This window comes from Tetrahymena thermophila (assembly GCF_000189635.1).
Source record: "Tetrahymena thermophila SB210 genomic scaffold scf_8254630, whole genome shotgun sequence".
NCBI lineage: Eukaryota > Ciliophora > Oligohymenophorea > Hymenostomatida > Tetrahymenidae > Tetrahymena > Tetrahymena thermophila.
Genome location: NW_002476399.1, coordinates 263372 through 280700, shown reverse-complemented (window position 1 = coordinate 280700; position 17329 = coordinate 263372). Strand labels below are relative to the sequence as shown.

The following is a 17329-nucleotide window of genomic DNA, read 5'->3' as shown; positions in this document are numbered from 1 at the left end:
TTCAGTTTCATTATTAAAATTTTTTTATGTTTTTTAGATTTGTACATAATAATATTGTCAAAATTTAGGTTTTTTTAGTTTATTAATGAATGATTTACTATAAAAGTTGCTGTTTTAATTTTAAAAACTTATTGGCTATTACTGATCACTAAATTAAAATTTTTAAAGGAAATATAATAAATAATTAACCAACCATTTATTTCATTCATGAATAAAAATTGTAATTGTTTGAAGAGTTTTATTCTTTAAAACAAAAAACAGTGATTATAATTGGTTTTACCCAAAAAAGATTAGTTTTAGTTATCAAATAAATTATAAACAGTAAATAGATAAATAGTATATTGAATTAATTTTTTAAGATTAATTTATATCATTTATATCAATATTTTTTTTACTGCTATAGTAAGTAAGTATATATTTTAACAATTAAATTTTTTAGAACTTTTTCTTAAAATAACTTAAATTCATTGTTTTTTATTTTTATTCCGTTTCTTTATTATAATTTTTTTATGTTTTTTAGATTTATAAATAACGATATTGTCAAAATTAAGATTTTTGTATTTTTTAATAAAACAAATTTAATAATTGATAGCCTTTAAAATATTTTTATATTTTTTAAATTAGAAAATACTTTAATAAGAAATTAAAAACTGTAGAAAATTTTAAACATTGGGAATTGAAGGTAATATTATTTTATAATTATAAAATTTTTAGAACTCTTTTTATTTTTAAGATTAACAAATTATTATGAATATTTATTAATTTAACATAGATATTAATTAATTATCACCTTGAATTGACTATCAAAATTAATTTATCAAAGAGTATATTATTTTGATAATAAATTGGTTTTAATTAAGTAAATTACTTGAATTAGCTTTTATTTAAAAATTAACTATAGAAAGATAAATCTATTTTCATAAATAAATAAATTGTTTATTAAACTTTAGAAAAATGTTTTTAAATTTTTAACATAATGGTTTAACTTTTATTGATATTACTTTTTTTTAAATTTAATTATTTTATGGCTATTTATAATTATTTATAATGCATCCATGTAATCTCTAAATATATTCAATCTAATACACTATAAAGGTTCATATCTTGAGTCACCAATATATATATGTCCTTACTTAAAATTTTGAATTAAATTAAATTAAGATCAGTAAGCTAAATAATGCTTAATGTAAAAATTATAAGGATAATACATGGTGTATGTAAAATTTTATTTTGCTTAAAATTCCTAGATAGTCATTATTACTGAACAATTATTATACTAAAATGCAAATCCAACAAACTCATTAGCAAATTAAAATTATTTTTTTTCATAGTATGATCTAAATTTTTAATAGATTTATTTAGTTATTTGTATAAAAGTATTTAAAAAATATGATGAAAACAAATAATAGTATATGTATCATAATATTTATGGTATTCTTATCTTACATTTTAATTATTAAAGCAATTATTAAGATTTTCTAGATTTAAATCAAAAGTAATTTAATTTTTCTTGCTTAATTATTTGTTAAACATTTAGTTTTATTTGATTTTTAGTCAAGTTATCTTTTTTGAAAAAATTAGGTTTCTAATTCGCAACTAAATTTATGGAAGGAGAATTATATATACATTATTTTCTAGCATATATAGAAGCAAGCATGGGCTGTATGGAGTTGTTATAAATTAGAGAAAATATTAGCTTAGAGAATACCCATTATATTAATTTAATAAAACATTAAATCATATAATAAAAATTATTATATTACTTTTATAAAGTATTATTAATTTTCCTTTATTTTTTGTTAAACTTGAAATAACTATTTTATCTATTTAATATTCATTCCTAGATTTGAATAGTTAGTTTAACATTTTAAATAGCATTTAATTTATCTGATATTTATATTTCGACCTTATCATATTTTTAACCTGATCATCACATCAACAAAAATTAGATTAGAGGAATAAGAAATATATTTTTTATTTTTAGTTTAATAAATAAATAAAAATAATTAAAGCTAGCTACAATAATTGGTATAATAATTTAAATTAAACATGGATTTATATTTATAATCTTATTTACGGTGTCTTAAAATGGCATATTTATTTTACAATTAAAGTAATATATCATATCAAATATAAATAGCTTTGATTGATTGATGTACTCGTCAAAATAAAATTTAATTTGTATTTTACGTAATTTGTATAAAATTAATCTGTCTTAGCTAATAAAATCAATTGCTTTATTTTTAGTCTATTACCAGCTAGATAATAAAAGAATATTAATAATTATTTGAGATAAACATTTCACGACATTCAAACGCAAATCTAAATTAAATTTGGATAAATTATATTTAATTGAGAAATAACTAATTAATTACCATACAAGTTTTGTAATATTAACTATATTAGAAAGAACTTCTTTTCTTTGAAATTTAGTTTTATCTTATTTGAATCTAATATAATTTTTTTCTTTTAAAATCAATTAAAGTTGTATTTTACCACCTTAAAAAAGATTTAGATAAAAAATTGTGTTTGTATTAGTTATTTGTTTTAATTAAAAATAAAAATACTAAAATGCTTCCACAAAAGGTACTTGCTTTTCTTTTAATATAATTGATAGTAACATTGAGCTATCCATAATAAGCTTTTTTAAAAAATTCGAATCATTCTGAAAGCTTCAAATCATAGATTTACGAGCCTAACTAGGTAAGTAAGTCTGTTTTAAACTAAAGATAGTTATTTTAACTAATTACCTCAAGTATAAATAAGGAAGCTAAGTAAGATCTATGTCCTTATCCAGGATTTTATGGAGATTATTGTGTTGGAATACAAGAATAATAAGAATCGTTACATTTTCATAAGAAAACCAGCATGAAAATGTATTAGGCTTCTTAAAACTCTGAAACCGAATAAGCAGTTTAAGGTATTCAAAATATGCCTTCTGGAGTTGGAGTTTCTTTTGATATTACTACTGGTGAACTAAAACTTCCTGCAATCTAACTCACTTATCAAAAAGATCCCACTCAAGAATAAATTTGGAAAGATCCACTTTCAGATAACTAATTTATTGTAGCTGATGAAACAAAAGTAGAATAAATAGAATTGTAACCAGATATTAAAATATTTTAAAATGAATAAGAGTTATCCAATGTATGGGTTGAAGCTATTTAAAATGGCTACTGGTTGGGAGGATAATATAGTCACTCATAAGATTTAAATTAGATATTTGAAAAATTCTTTAAAGGAGATTAAGAAATGTCTGTTTCACAAATGGCTAAGAATGTCCTTAGGATGACTTTTAAGAATGATAATTTGAACCTTAATAAATATGCGTAAAGAGCTGTAAATGCTTTACCTTAAGAATATTCAGCAGAAGTATATAACGATTTCTTAGAATCATGGGGAACTCATATTTCTGTTGATACCTACATTGGAGGAATGATTGAAAAAGTAAACGCATTTAAAAGTTGTGTTTATGCTTCTCCTTCATTTAATGGAGGGTTATCTCCTTAATAAGTGGAATAAGCACTTAATAATGAATTAATTGGAAACCCAGCTGAAGGCTTTTTTACTGCTAGAAGAAAAATTGCAGTTGATCATAGATTTGGAGGAAACCCAGAAAATGAATCTAATTGGGAAAACACAATTAGCCAAAATCCTGCTTTATTAAAAATAAATAAGTTTATATCATGGGATAACCTGGTTGCAGATGTCTAAGTAAAGCAAAACTTATAACAAGCAATTAAGAATAGAATTGAATCAATGAAAGAAATATACATTAAAAATTAGCAATCAATTCAAGAATAGAGAAAAATAGAAAGCAATGGACCTAAGACTGCATACGCAATTTAAGGAAATGGAAATGTAAGTACTTTTCCTCATATAATACTAGATTTAAAGTTGTCAGCACCACTAAAATATGAAATTTCAAGTCCATTTTAAATGCAAGAAGCTTCTATATGCAAAAGTACATGTAGCTCAGGTGAATTTGCAGATTTATCAATTTTAGGTATTCCAAAAGATGTTAGATTCGAAAGAGATAGCTAAGGTAACTTCAGAAGTATTTTAAATGGAAGCTATGGTAATTGGGTAGATAAAGGATGTAGTGTAGCATCTCTTAGTGGATTTCCTTAATTTGTTGATTTTAATCAGATTCCTCCAAATGAGAGTCGATTCTAAATGATATGTACTGACTGCATCCCAAGTACTTATAATAGTCCTAACGGAGATTTATTTTAGTGTAGTTGTCCAGCTTTTTGATAACACTTTTGGTAAATAAGTTTTCAAACTTGGTTTAGCTAATCCAACTTATCATTAAAATAAAATTAATTTACAATATCAAATATTGGATGAATTAAAAAATTAATATAAAATGTTTTTTGAATTTTTAAAATAAATTTTATTTTTTGTTATGTTGTTGTTCTTTTCTGTTTAAAAAATATATTTTAATAAGAAATTTACTCAAAAAATCAAGCTTTCCAAATTTAAAGCTAAAAAATATCATAAATTAACACTATAAATTAAAGTCTTCATAATTTTTTCAAGACTAACAAAGTATAAGTCAAAATTATATTTTAGTCCTCTCTCTTTGCAAAAATATTAGAATTATTCTCTCCTTTATTAGTTGACTGCATTTTTAAGCACTTAAGATAATTATTTAATATATAGTTAATTAAATTAAGATATAATAGATATCAAGAGCTTGATCTCACTCTACCCTATAATTGAGGGGTTATGGTATATATTCAAATATAAATTTTCATTATCATCTTCTTTAACGTTTTGCTATCTTCAAAATTTCTTTATATTATTATTGCTAATCCTGTTATTAAAATATTAATTTTTATGATTTTAAGTTAATTTTTCAATTGAGTTTATTAATAATGTTATCTAAATTAGTTTATTCAAATTTAAAAGGCATATCATTTTTATTGTATCTAAATCTAAACAACCATACACATTAGTTTGTAAATAGAGTTATTTTATTATATATCTAGTTCTAAAAATTAATTGTTTATTTTTGAAAAATTAATATAATTTAATCCTTGATGAAGAATTATTACATTTAATTTAAATTAAGATCAATAAGCTAAGTAGTGTTTTTAATACCGTTATGGGCTCTAATAAAATTGAGGATAGTAAATGTATTCATCAAAATGAAATTTAGATAATTAATTGTCTCTATATAATTATTATAAAATTTTAAATTATTTAATTGAGTGCTGTTATTTGTACAAAATTAATTTGATTATACTAATAAAATTAATTATTTTCTTTTTAGACTATTTTCAGCTTTTTAACTTGATAATAAAAGAATATATGTTATTATTTCATCTCTAAGAGAAGATTAACTTTTCTTATTCCTCAAGCATAAATCAAAATTAATTCAGGATAAATTATATTTAATTAAGAAAGAATTAATTACCATACAAAATTATTTATTTTTGAAAATTTATTATTCATAAAATTTTAATAATTCAATCAAAAAGAATATCATATCTTTGATGTTTAACTTAATGTGTTTAAATGTAAAGTAAATGAAAGTTGATTTTTATTACAGTAAAAAATATTTAGATCAAAATTTATATTTGCATTAATAATTTATTTTTATTAAAAATAAATAAACATAAAAATGCTTCAGCAAAAAGTACTTGCTTTTCTATTAATATAATTTATACTAGCCTCGAGCCATCCATAGCAAGGCTTTTTAAAAAATAGAAGTCATTTTGAAAGCTTTTATGATCTAAATTTGGTAAATGAGTCAGTTTTAAACTAAAGATAGCTATTCTAATTGATTACCTCTAGTATAAATGAGGAAGCAAAGTAAGATCTATGCCCTTATCCTGGATTTTATGGAGATTACTGTGTTGGATTACAAGCATAATAAGAATAGTTTCATTTACATAAGAAAACTAACATGAAAATGTTATAGATGTCTTAAAATTCTGATACAGAATAAGAAGTTTAAGGTATTCAAAACATGCCTTCTGGAGTTGGAGTTTCTTTTGATATTACTACTGGGGAACTAAAACTTCCTGCAATCTAACTCACTTATTAAAAAGAGCCCACTCAAGAATAAATTTGGAAAGATCCACTTTCAGATAACCAATTTATTGTAGCTGATGAGACACAAGTAGAATAAATAGAGTTGTAACCAGACATCAAAATATTTTAAAACGTATAAGAACTATCAAATGTGTGGATTGAAGCTGCTTAAAATGGCTACTGGTTGGGAGGACAATATAGTCACTCATAAGATTTAATTTAGATATATGAAAAATTCTTTAAAGGAGATTAAGAAATGTCTGTTTCACAGATGGCTAAGAATGTTCTGAGGATGACTTTTAAGAATGATAATCTGAGCCTAAACAAATATGCCTAAAGAGCTGTAAATGCTTTACCTTAAGAATATTCACCTGAAGTATATAGTGATTTCTTAGAATCATGGGGAACTCATATTTCTGTTGATACCTACATTGGAGGTATGATTGAAAAAGTAAATTCTTTCAAAAGTTGTGTCTATGATTCTCATTCATTTAATGGAGGTATATCTCGTGAATAAGTGGAATAAGCACTTAACAATGAATTAAATGGGAAACCAGGTGATAACTATTTTGTATTGAGAAGAAAAATTGATGTTGATCATAAATTTGGAGGAAATCCAGAAAATGAATCTAATTGGGAAAACACTATTAGCCAAAATCCTGCTTTATTAAAAATAAATAAGTTTGTATCTTGGGATAGTCTTGTTACAGATACCTAAGTAAAACAAAATTTACAGCAAGCAATTATGAATAGAATTGAATCAATGAAATAAAAATACATTAATAATTAGTAATAAATTCAAGAACAGAGAAGAATAGAAAGTAATGGACCTTAGATTGCATTCGCAGTTTAAGGATATGGAAATACAAATATTTAAATTCATTTAATGTTTGGTATTGGAAATATATCATTACCTGTTAATTATTTAATCTCAAATCCATTTTAAATGAATGAAGCTTCTTTATGCCCTCCTGAATTACCTTTTGATATTTCAAAAAGTAGATGTAGCTCAGGTGAATTTACTGAATTAATACTATTTGGTATTCCTAAAGACGTTAGATACGAAAGAGATAGCTTAGGTAACTTCAGAACTATTTTAAATGATAGCTATGGTAATTGGGTAAATAAAGGATGCAGTGTAGCATCTCTTAGTGGATTTCCTTAATTTGTTGATCTTAATTAGATCCCTCCAAACGATAGTAGATTCTAAATGATATGTACTGAATGTATCCCAAATATTAATGTTAGTCCTAATGGATTACAACTTTAGTGTGATTGTCCAGCTTTTTGATAAAATATTTGGTAAACAAGTTTTCAAACATGACTTAGCTAATAAAACTTATTTAAATAAAATTAGCAATATTAAATATTGTATTAATAAATTATAATAAAATATTTTTTGAAAGTTAAAAATGAATATTTTCATAAATTAATTCATAAAAAAACATCTAACAATACAATATATTAATTAACATTATATTCATATAGTTACATCTAATTTTCTAAAATTCGTTTCCTTTTTTAAGAATATTTTGTTTTTGTGCTTACATAGGTTTACATAGGTAGGTGGAATAAAAAAAAATAAAAGAAATGTTTGTAAAATCTAAATTTATTATAAAATCTAAGTCTAATTATTAATATGGGTTGGATCAAATGGTATAGCTCATGTATGTTTTATAATTTAAATATATTTATGTACTAAAATGTTATATTTTAAAAATAAATGCAAATCTTTTATAAGAAATACTTATAAATATCATATTTATAAAGCTATATGTTAATATAGACGATAAAAATAAGAATCACAAAAATATTTTTTAACTTTTTATATTAATATTTATTTGTTGATGTATAATTTTTAGGCTTATTCTATAACATTTTCTTTCTACAATTGTGTGTCTTATCTTAATTTTTCCTTTATGGCTCTGAATACTTATTCAATAGAATTCATAGGAGAGCTATAAGGAGCAGTAAAAACATATCTGCAAGGAGACTTATTATAAATTGATTTGTACCTAAATCCTTAATTAAGCAGGAATTATCTATATATTTTCTACCTTAAACTCTATCCTAAAAGTTAATTGTATCTCTAAATTTTTTAATAAGGCTTAAAGAGATAAATTCAGGACTAGCAGCTACTTAAATAATTTACCTTCTTTCAAATTCAAGTAAAATCTCTATTCTACCTTTCTTGATTCTAATTTTTCTTAAAGGCTAGTAATTTTAAATTTAAACTGTTAATTTTTTGATCATATAAATTATTACTCCAGTTTAGCTAGCTATTTTATCATAGTTTTTAAACTAACTTTCTATTATTAGTCTTTCTGTTCCAAAATTTACTTTTCTGTGTAATTAATTTTTTTAGAATATTAATGAAATATCAAAATTTTAATTTATTTTATCCATATCTAATTTACTAAATATTGTTGTTTTAAATGATATTTTTTATTTTATGCATTTAGAATAGGTTATTTAATTAAGTAAGACATATAATACAATTTATTATAATATTTTTAAATCTGAAAATCTAAAGGAGATATTCATTTAATATTTGTAATACTTGAAATTATTCTTTTATCAACTTCATTTTTTGTTCTGAGATTTTAATAGTTCATAAAAAATTATTGAATGTATTCTGATTATAGTTATTCAGACTGAAACATTATAAATTGTTTTTCGAAATAATTTAACTTATTTTCCATACCTATTTTTGTTTTAATTTCATTAAAATATGATTAAAATTTAAAAAAATTTACTTTTATATTAATCAATTAAATTATCTTTTTTTAAATCAAGATTAAAATAATTATCAGTGAGGCTTATAAGTTTGATTGCAGCTAATTATTCTTGGCTTAGAAGCATTGAAACAGCTTTTTTCAAGAAGATTATATCTTCATAAAGCTAATAGATATTTTAGCTCCTTTTAGCTTCTTTGTCTATTTACATTAGTTACTTATGATCAATACCTTTATGCAAAAGGAAAGCTTTAGACTTAAAGACTCTTTTAATTAAGCAAATTTAAGTTTTAAAATAATTGAAAAAAAATAATAGAAATGAAAATTTTTTACTTGAATTTAAATATTAAATTGTGAATAGCATTCCTCAATTTATTACTATGTACTGCTTTCAACTTTGAAGAAATTATATCTTACATGATTTTTTTATTTAAAGAAATGTTTTCTATTTATTTTTTTGCATTTTCAGTGGATATTTTAAGATAATTTTGATTTGAATTATTAAATTTTTACTAAGATTGAAATGAATATTTATTATTAAAAATACATATACTATTTTAAATTGATTATTTAGTAGGAGAAAAGTCTTCGATTGAAAAAAAAAATCTCTCATTAAAATCTAAACCACTCTAAATATTTTTTTATCTATTTAGTCTTGTTTTTTGAATATTTGATGCTTCTTAGCTTTATTATTCTTTAATTTCTTCTTCTTTCTAAAACATTAAATTTAATTTATCTGAATTATTCATCAAAACCTATTATTTCTCCACATAGTCTCTAAACTTAGTTTCAAAAGCTGGAATATTTTTATTTATTGGAGATGCTTATTCTGTAAAATCATCAATTAATTCTTTTTTTTCATTCGAAAATTAAAAAAATAAATCATTTTTTTACTCAATAAATTTGTTATGCCTTAAAATTTAATAACTTTTATCTAAAAATAAATTTCTGAAAATAAGCATAAAAATGTCTTCTTAAATTAATCTTTTTGAAAAAAATCTTCCAAACATTCTTGAAAAAATTATAATAAGAGTGATACTATTTGCTAAAGCTAGAATATCTGCAATTGAAGCATATTAAATTTAAAATTATTGCAATAGTTCATCCATAATGATATTTTCTTAGATATATGGTCCAAGCCCCATCTGCAAAGATTATTTTCTATCAAAGCTTTAAATTAGTTAATTATATTAATAAGGAGAAGAATAGATTTATTTTTATTAAAAAATCAACCCTTAGCTTACTTAAGTCTCCTATCTCTATGTCTTCAAAGTATTAACAATAAACTAAGATGAAAATACATAACTATAGATATTTCTATAATTAGTTTAAATTTACTTGGAAGTTGTGTTATATTATTGTGTCTTCATCTTTAAATAAAATTAAGAATAGACCCCATTAATAATTTTATCTATTTCAGCTTATGAAGCACAGTTAGAAGGAATAGTAGTTTTTACGCTATCCAAATCTAAACAGCCGTAAACACTAATGAATAATTAAGTGTAAATTTGATTACTTGTATCTAATTCTAAAGTGAAGTTGCTTATTTTTGAGAAATCAATACAATTTAATCCTTTGAGTGAAGGATCAGTGCATGGTATTACATCAAGATTTAAATCATAAGTAATATTATTAAGACCATCGCTATAGTAAAATTATGGGATATACACTAGATATGTTAAATTTGATTTTGCTTGTAATTCATCAATAGCCATAGTAGAGTTATACTAAAATACAAACCCAACAAGATCACTAGAAAATTCAATTTATTATTTTTCATTGATTATAAAGGTTTAAGATCTAAATTTTGGGCTAATTTAATTATTTACATACAGATTAAGTAAGTAAATAAAGTAGTAAAGTGAGATGAAAACAACAAATAGCGTAAGTATCACTCCTTATGGTGTACTCTTCATATACCTTTAATTACTAAGAGTAAAGAAAAACTCAGAGGAGAATTAATCTAATTTCATTAGAAACATAACTGATTTAGATGATAGTTTTTAATTATCAATTTTTGTCTTTTACCTTTTTTTAATTAAATTTATATGTTTTTAATTATTTTTTATAAAGTCTATTGATTATTTATTTACCAATAAATTAACTACTTTGTTAGCCAATAATATGTTAAAAATAAAGAAATTTTTAATTAACTTTATTTTTCAAATAACATTTTAGTTATTTATTACTGATTTTTAGTTTGCTTTACACTTCTAAGAAATAAAAAAAAATATTTATTTATTTATTAAATTTTTATTAATTTATTTTTATTCAATTTTAATATGATTAAATGGTGTTAAATTAATTTTAAGCAATTTAAATTCATAATTTTTTTTTCATATTTTTTTCTATTAATAAAAGATAATATTAGTTTTGAAAAACATTTAATATATTTGATCAATATTATTATTAAAAATGGTTTATTTTTATTTATCAAATACAAGATTAATAACTCATTTTATATAATAAGAGTTATTTTTATTTTATTTTTCAATTAATATACAAAAAACTTTTTATTATTTTTTAATATCATTTTTATTGTATCTTAATCTAAACAACCATACACATTAGTTTGTAAATAGAGCTATTTTATTATATATCTAGTTCTAAAAATTAATTGATTATTTTTGAAAAATTATAATAATTTAATCCTTGATGAAGAATAATTACATTTAAATTAAATTAAGATCAATAAGCTAAGTAGTGTTATTAATACCATCATAGGCTCTAATAAAATTGAAGATAGTAAATGTATTCATCAAAATGAAATTTAGGTAATTAATTGCCTCAATATAATTATTATAAAATTTTATATTATTTAATTGAGTACTGTTATTTGTACTATATTAATCTGATTATACTAATAAAATTAATTATTTTGTTTTTAGTCTATTTTCAGCTCTTTAACTTAGTAATAAAAGAATATATGTTATTATTTCATCTCTAAGAGAAACTTAACTTTTCTTATTCCTTAAGCATAAATCAAAATTAATTCAGGATAAATTATATTTATTTAAGAAAGAATTAATTACCATACAAAATTTGGTATTTTTGAAAATTTATTATTCATAAAAATTTAATAATTCAATCAAAAAGAATATCATATCTTTGATGTTTAGTTTTATTTTATTTCAAACTTAATGTGTTTATTTGTAAAGTTAAAGAGAGTTGATTTTTATTACAGTAAAAAATATTTAGATCAAAATTTATATTTGCATTAAAAATTTATTTTTATTAAAAATAAATAAACATAAAAATGCTTCAGCAAAAGGTACTTGCTTTTCTATTAATATAATTTATAATAGCCTTGGGCCATCCATAGTAAGGCTTTTTAAAAAATCGAAGTCATTTTGAAAGCTTTTATGATCTAAATTTGGTAAATGAGTCAGTTTTAAACTAAAGATAGCTATTCTAATTGATAACCTCTAGTATAAATGAGGAAGCAAAGTAAGATCTATGCCCTTATCCAGGATTTTATGGAGATTACTGTGTTGGATTACAAGAATAATAAGAATAGTTTCATTTACATGAGAAAACTAGCATGAAAATGTTATTGATGTCTTAAAATTCTGATACTGAATAAGCAGTTTAAGGTATTAAAAATATGCCTTCTGGAGTTGGAGTTTCTTTTGATATTACTACTGGTGAACTAAAACTTCCTGCAATCTAACTCACTTATCAAAATGAGCCTACTCAAGAATAAATTTGGAAAGATCCACTTTCACAAAACCAATTTATTATAGCTGATGAGACACAAGTAGAATAAATAGAATTGTAACCAGACATCAAAATATTTTAAAACGAATAAGATTTATCAAATTTGTGGATTGAAGCTGCTTAAAATGGCTACTGGTTGGGAGGACAATATAGTCACTCATAAGATTTAATTTAGATATATGAAAAATTCTTTAAAGGAGATTAAGAAATGTCTGTTTCACAGATGGCTAAGAATGTTCTGAGGATGACTTTTAAGAATGATAATCTGAGCCTAAACAAATATGCCTAAAGAGCTGTAAATGCTTTACCTTAAGAATATTCACCTGAAGTATATAGTGATTTCTTAGAATCATGGGGAACTCATATTTCTGTTGATACCTACATTGGAGGTATGATTGAAAAAGTAAATTCTTTCAAAAGTTGTGTCTATGATTCTCATTCATTTAATGGAGGTATATCTCGTGAATAAGTGGAATAAGCACTTAACAATGAATTAAATGGGAAACCAGGTGATAACTATTTTGTATTGAGAAGAAAAATTGATGTTGATCATAAATTTGGAGGAAATCCAGAAAATGAATCTAATTGGGAAAACACTATTAGCCAAAATCCTGCTTTATTAAAAATAAATAAGTTTGTATCTTGGGATAGTCTTGTTACAGATACCTAAGTAAAACAAAATTTATAGCAAGCAATTATGAATAGAATTGAATCAATGAAATAAAGATACATTAATTATTAGTAATCAATTCAAGAGAAGAGAAGAATAGAAAGTAATGGACCCTAGATTGCATTCGCAGTTTAAGGATATGGAAATACAAATATTATACTTAATTTATTATATGGAAATACTAATATATCATTACCTGTTAATTATTCAATATCAAATCCATTTTAAATGAATGAAGCTTCTTTATGCCCTCCTGAATTACCTTTTGATATTTCAAAAAGTAGATGTAGCTCAGGTGAATTTGCTGAATTCTTACTATTAGGAATTCCTAAAGACGTTAGATACGAAAGAGATAGCTTAGGTAACTTCAGAACTATTTTAAATGATAGCTATGGTAATTGGGTAAATAAAGGATGCAGTGTAGCATCTCTTAGTAGATTTCCTTAATTTGTTGATCTTAATTAGATCCCTCCAAACGAAAGTAGATTCTAAATGGTATGTACTGAATGTATCCCAAATATTAATGTTAGTCCTAATGGATTACAACTTTAGTGTAATTGTCCAGCTTTTTGATAAAATATTTGGTAAACAAGTTTTCAAACATGACTTAGCTAATCAAACTTATTATTTAAATAAAATTAGCAATATTAAATATTTTGTATTAATAAAAAAATTTTAATAAAATATTTTTTGAAAGTTAAAAATTAATATTTTCATAAATTAATTCATAAAAAAACATCTAACAATACAATATATTAACTATTTTAACATTATATTCATATTGTTACATCTAATTTTCTAAAATTCGTTTCCTTTTTTAAGAATAATTTGTTTTTGTGCTTACATAGGTTTACATAGGTAGGTGGAATAAAAAAAAATAAAAGAAATGTTTGTAAAATCCAAATTTATTATAAAATCTAAGTCTAATTATTAATATGGGTTGGATATACAGTCTTTGTTATTTCTGATTAATACTAATAATTTAATATTTCAAAGTAAGAAAATAATTGGCTTACATAGAAAATATGACCTATTGTTATAATCATTATTAATAATTAATTTTTCGGAATACCAAATGATTATTATTATTATTACATTTATTACTTCCATTCAATAATAAAACTTTCCATTAATTAAGGCTAAAAATCACATTATTAATATTTCAATTTAAAGTTTTTTAATTTTTTCAAGACTCACAAAGTAAAAATCGTTAAATTGAATATAATTTTATCAAAATTAAATTTTAGTCCTATAAATTTATAAAATATTAGAATTAATTTCTTAATTAGTTAATTGTACTTTTGAACACTTATGATGACTATTTATTATTGTTTTTTATAACATATAAGTTTATATGTGATAAATTAAAATTATAAATAGTTACTTTTACATTCAATTTATATATTCATAAAATAGAATTTATCTTTTATAATTTAAATTTAATTTGTAAAATTTTAACAAATTAATAAAAATTTCTTCAAAATTTCTTTATTACTATTGCTAATCCTGTAATTAAAATATTAATTTTTATGTTTTTAAGTTATTTTTTCAATAGAGTTTATTAATAGTGTTATCTAAATTAGTTTATTCAAATTTAAAAGGCATAGCATTTTTTTATTGTATCTAAATCTAAACAACCATACACATTAGTTTGTGAATAAAATAAATTTTATTATATATCTATTTCTAAAAATAAATTGCTTATTTTTGAAAAATTAATATAATTTAATCCTTGATGAAGAATAATTACATTTAAATTAAATTAAGATCAATAAACTAATTAGTGTTATTAATACCATCAAGGCTGTAATAAAATTAATAATAGTAAATGTATTCATCAAAATGAAATTTAGGGAATTAATTGCCTCAACATAATTATTATAAAATTTAAAATTATTTAATTGAGTTTATTTGTACTTTATTAATCTGTTTATACTAATTAAATTAATAATTTTGTTTTTAGTCTATTTTCAGCTATTTAACTTGATAATAAAAGAATATATCTAATTATTTCATGTCTAAGAGAAGCTTAAATTTTCTTATTACTCAAGCATAAATCAAAACTAATTCAGGATAAATTATATTTAATTAAGAAAGGATTAATTACCATACAAAATTATTTATTTTTGAAAATTTATCTGCATACGATTTAAATAATTCAATTAAAAGGAAAATCATACCTTTGATGTTTAGTTTTATTTTATTTCAAATTTAATGTGCTTATTTGTAAAGTTAATGAGAGTTGCTTTTTATTACAGTAAAAAATATTTAGACCAAAATTTGTATTTGTATGAATAATTTATTATTATTATTAAAAATAAATAAACATAAAAATGCTTCAGCAAAAAGTACTTGCTTTTCTATTAATATAATTTATACTAGCCTTGAGCCATCCATAGCAAGGCTTTTTAAAAAATCGAAGTCATTTTGAAAGCTTTTATGATCTAAATTTGGTTAATGAGTCAGTTTTAAACTAAAGATAGTTATTCTAATTGATAACCTCAAGTATAAATGAGGAAGCAAAGTAAGATTTATGCCCTTATCCTGGATTTTATGGAGATTACTGTGTTGGATTACAAGCATAATAAGAATAGTTTCATTTACATGAGAAAACTAGCATGAAAATGTTATAGATGTCTTAAAATTCTGATACTGAATAAGCAGTTTAAGGTATTAAAAATATGCCTTCTGGAGTTGGAGTTTCTTTTGATATTACTACTGGTGAACTAAAACTTCCTGCAATCTAACTCACTTATTAAAAAGAGCCCACTCAAGAATAAATTTGGAAAGATCCACTTTCAGATAACCAATTTATTGTAGCTGATGAGACACAAGTAGAATAAATAGAGTTGTAACCAGACATCAAAATATTTTAAAGCGATTAAGAATTATCAAATGTGTGGATTGAAGCTGCTTAAAATGGCTACTGGTTGGGAGGACAATATAGTCACTCATAAGATTTAAATTAGATATATGAAAAATTCTTTAAAGGAGATTAAGAAATGTCCGTTTCACAAATGGCTAAGAATGTTCTGAGGATGACTTTTAAGAATGATAATCTGAGCTTAAACAAATATGCGTAAAGAGCTGTAAATGCTTTACCTTAAGAATATTCACCTGAAGTATATAGTGATTTCTTAGAATCATGGGGAACTCATATTTCTGTTGATACCTACATTGGAGGTATGATTGAAAAAGTAAATTCTTTCAAAAGTTGTGTCTATGATTCTCATTCATTTAATGGAGGCATATCTCGTGAATAAGTGGAATAAGCGCTTAACAATGAATTAAATGGGAAACCAGGCGATAGCTATTTTGTTATGAGAAGAAAAATTGATGTTGATCATAAATTTGGAGGAAATCCAGAAAATGAATCTAATTGGGAAAACACTATTAGCCAAAATCCTGCTTTATTAAAAATAAATAAGTTTGTATCTTGGGATAGTCTAGTTACAGATGCCTAAGTAAAGCAAAACTTATAACAAGCAATTATGAGTAGAATTGAATCAATGAAAGAAAGATATATTAAAAACTAGTAATAAATTCAAGAACAGAGAAGAATAGAAAGTAATGGACCCTAGATTGCATTCGCTGTTTAAGGATATGGAAATACAAATATTTTAATTCATATATTAGTAGATACAAATATACCACTACCTCTTGATTATGCAATTTCAAATCCATTTTAAATGAATGAAGCATCTTTATGCCCTCCTGAATTACCTTATGATATTTCAAAAAGTAGATGTAGCTCAGGCGAATTTACTGAATTCTTCCTATTAGGAATTCCTAAAGACGTTAGATACGAAAGAGATAGCTTAGGTAACTTCAGAACTATTTTAAATGATAGCTATGGTAATTGGGTAAATAAAGGATGCAGTGTAGCATCTCTTAGTGGATTTCCTTAATTTGCTGATCTTAATTAGATTCCTCCAAATGATAGTAGATTCTAAATGATATGTACTGAGTGTATACCAAATATTAATGTTAGTCCTAATGGATTACAACTTTAGTGTAATTGTCCAGCTTTTTGATAAAATATTTGGTAAACAAGTTTTCGAACATCACTCAGCTAATCAAACTTACTATTTAAATAAAATTAGCAATATTAAATATTGTATTAATAAATTATAATAAAATATTTTTTGAAAGTTAAAAATTAAAT

At 22.6% G+C, this 17329-nt stretch overlaps 5 protein-coding genes across 5 annotated transcripts; 4 read left to right on the top strand and 1 right to left on the bottom strand. All coding sequences in view use genetic code 6, as the record gives it.

Moving 5' to 3' along the window:
• Window positions 1-2571: 2571 nt before the first annotated feature.
• TTHERM_01141460 (MAC/perforin domain protein) lies at window positions 2572-4257 on the top strand (the record flags this gene model as incomplete). The annotated part of the gene is made up of 1 exon (XM_001030118.1): window positions 2572-4257. The coding sequence occupies one exon, from the start codon at window positions 2572-2574 to the stop codon at window positions 4255-4257; it is 1686 nt and encodes a 561-aa protein (XP_001030118.1).
• A 1372-nt stretch (window positions 4258-5629) lies between these two features.
• Window positions 5630-7333, top strand: TTHERM_01141450 (MAC/perforin domain protein; the record flags this gene model as incomplete). The annotated part of the gene is made up of 1 exon (XM_001030117.2): window positions 5630-7333. One exon carries the CDS (start codon window positions 5630-5632, stop codon window positions 7331-7333), a length of 1704 nt encoding a protein of 567 aa, XP_001030117.2.
• Window positions 7334-8763: 1430 nt separating this feature from the next.
• On the bottom strand, window positions 8764-10759 carry TTHERM_01141440 (AMP-binding enzyme family protein; the record flags this gene model as incomplete). Its single annotated transcript, XM_001030116.2, has 3 exons — window positions 8764-9043; window positions 9111-9627; window positions 9817-10759. The coding sequence occupies 3 exons, from the start codon at window positions 10757-10759 to the stop codon at window positions 8764-8766; spliced, it is 1740 nt and encodes a 579-aa protein (XP_001030116.2).
• A 1274-nt stretch (window positions 10760-12033) lies between these two features.
• On the top strand, window positions 12034-13737 carry TTHERM_01141430 (MAC/perforin domain protein; the record flags this gene model as incomplete). Its single annotated transcript, XM_001030115.2, has 1 exon — window positions 12034-13737. The coding sequence occupies one exon, from the start codon at window positions 12034-12036 to the stop codon at window positions 13735-13737; it is 1704 nt and encodes a 567-aa protein (XP_001030115.2).
• Window positions 13738-15497: 1760 nt separating this feature from the next.
• Window positions 15498-17198, top strand: TTHERM_01141420 (MAC/perforin domain protein; the record flags this gene model as incomplete). Its single annotated transcript, XM_001030114.1, has 1 exon — window positions 15498-17198. The coding sequence occupies one exon, from the start codon at window positions 15498-15500 to the stop codon at window positions 17196-17198; it is 1701 nt and encodes a 566-aa protein (XP_001030114.1).
• Window positions 17199-17329: the final 131 nt, after the last annotated feature.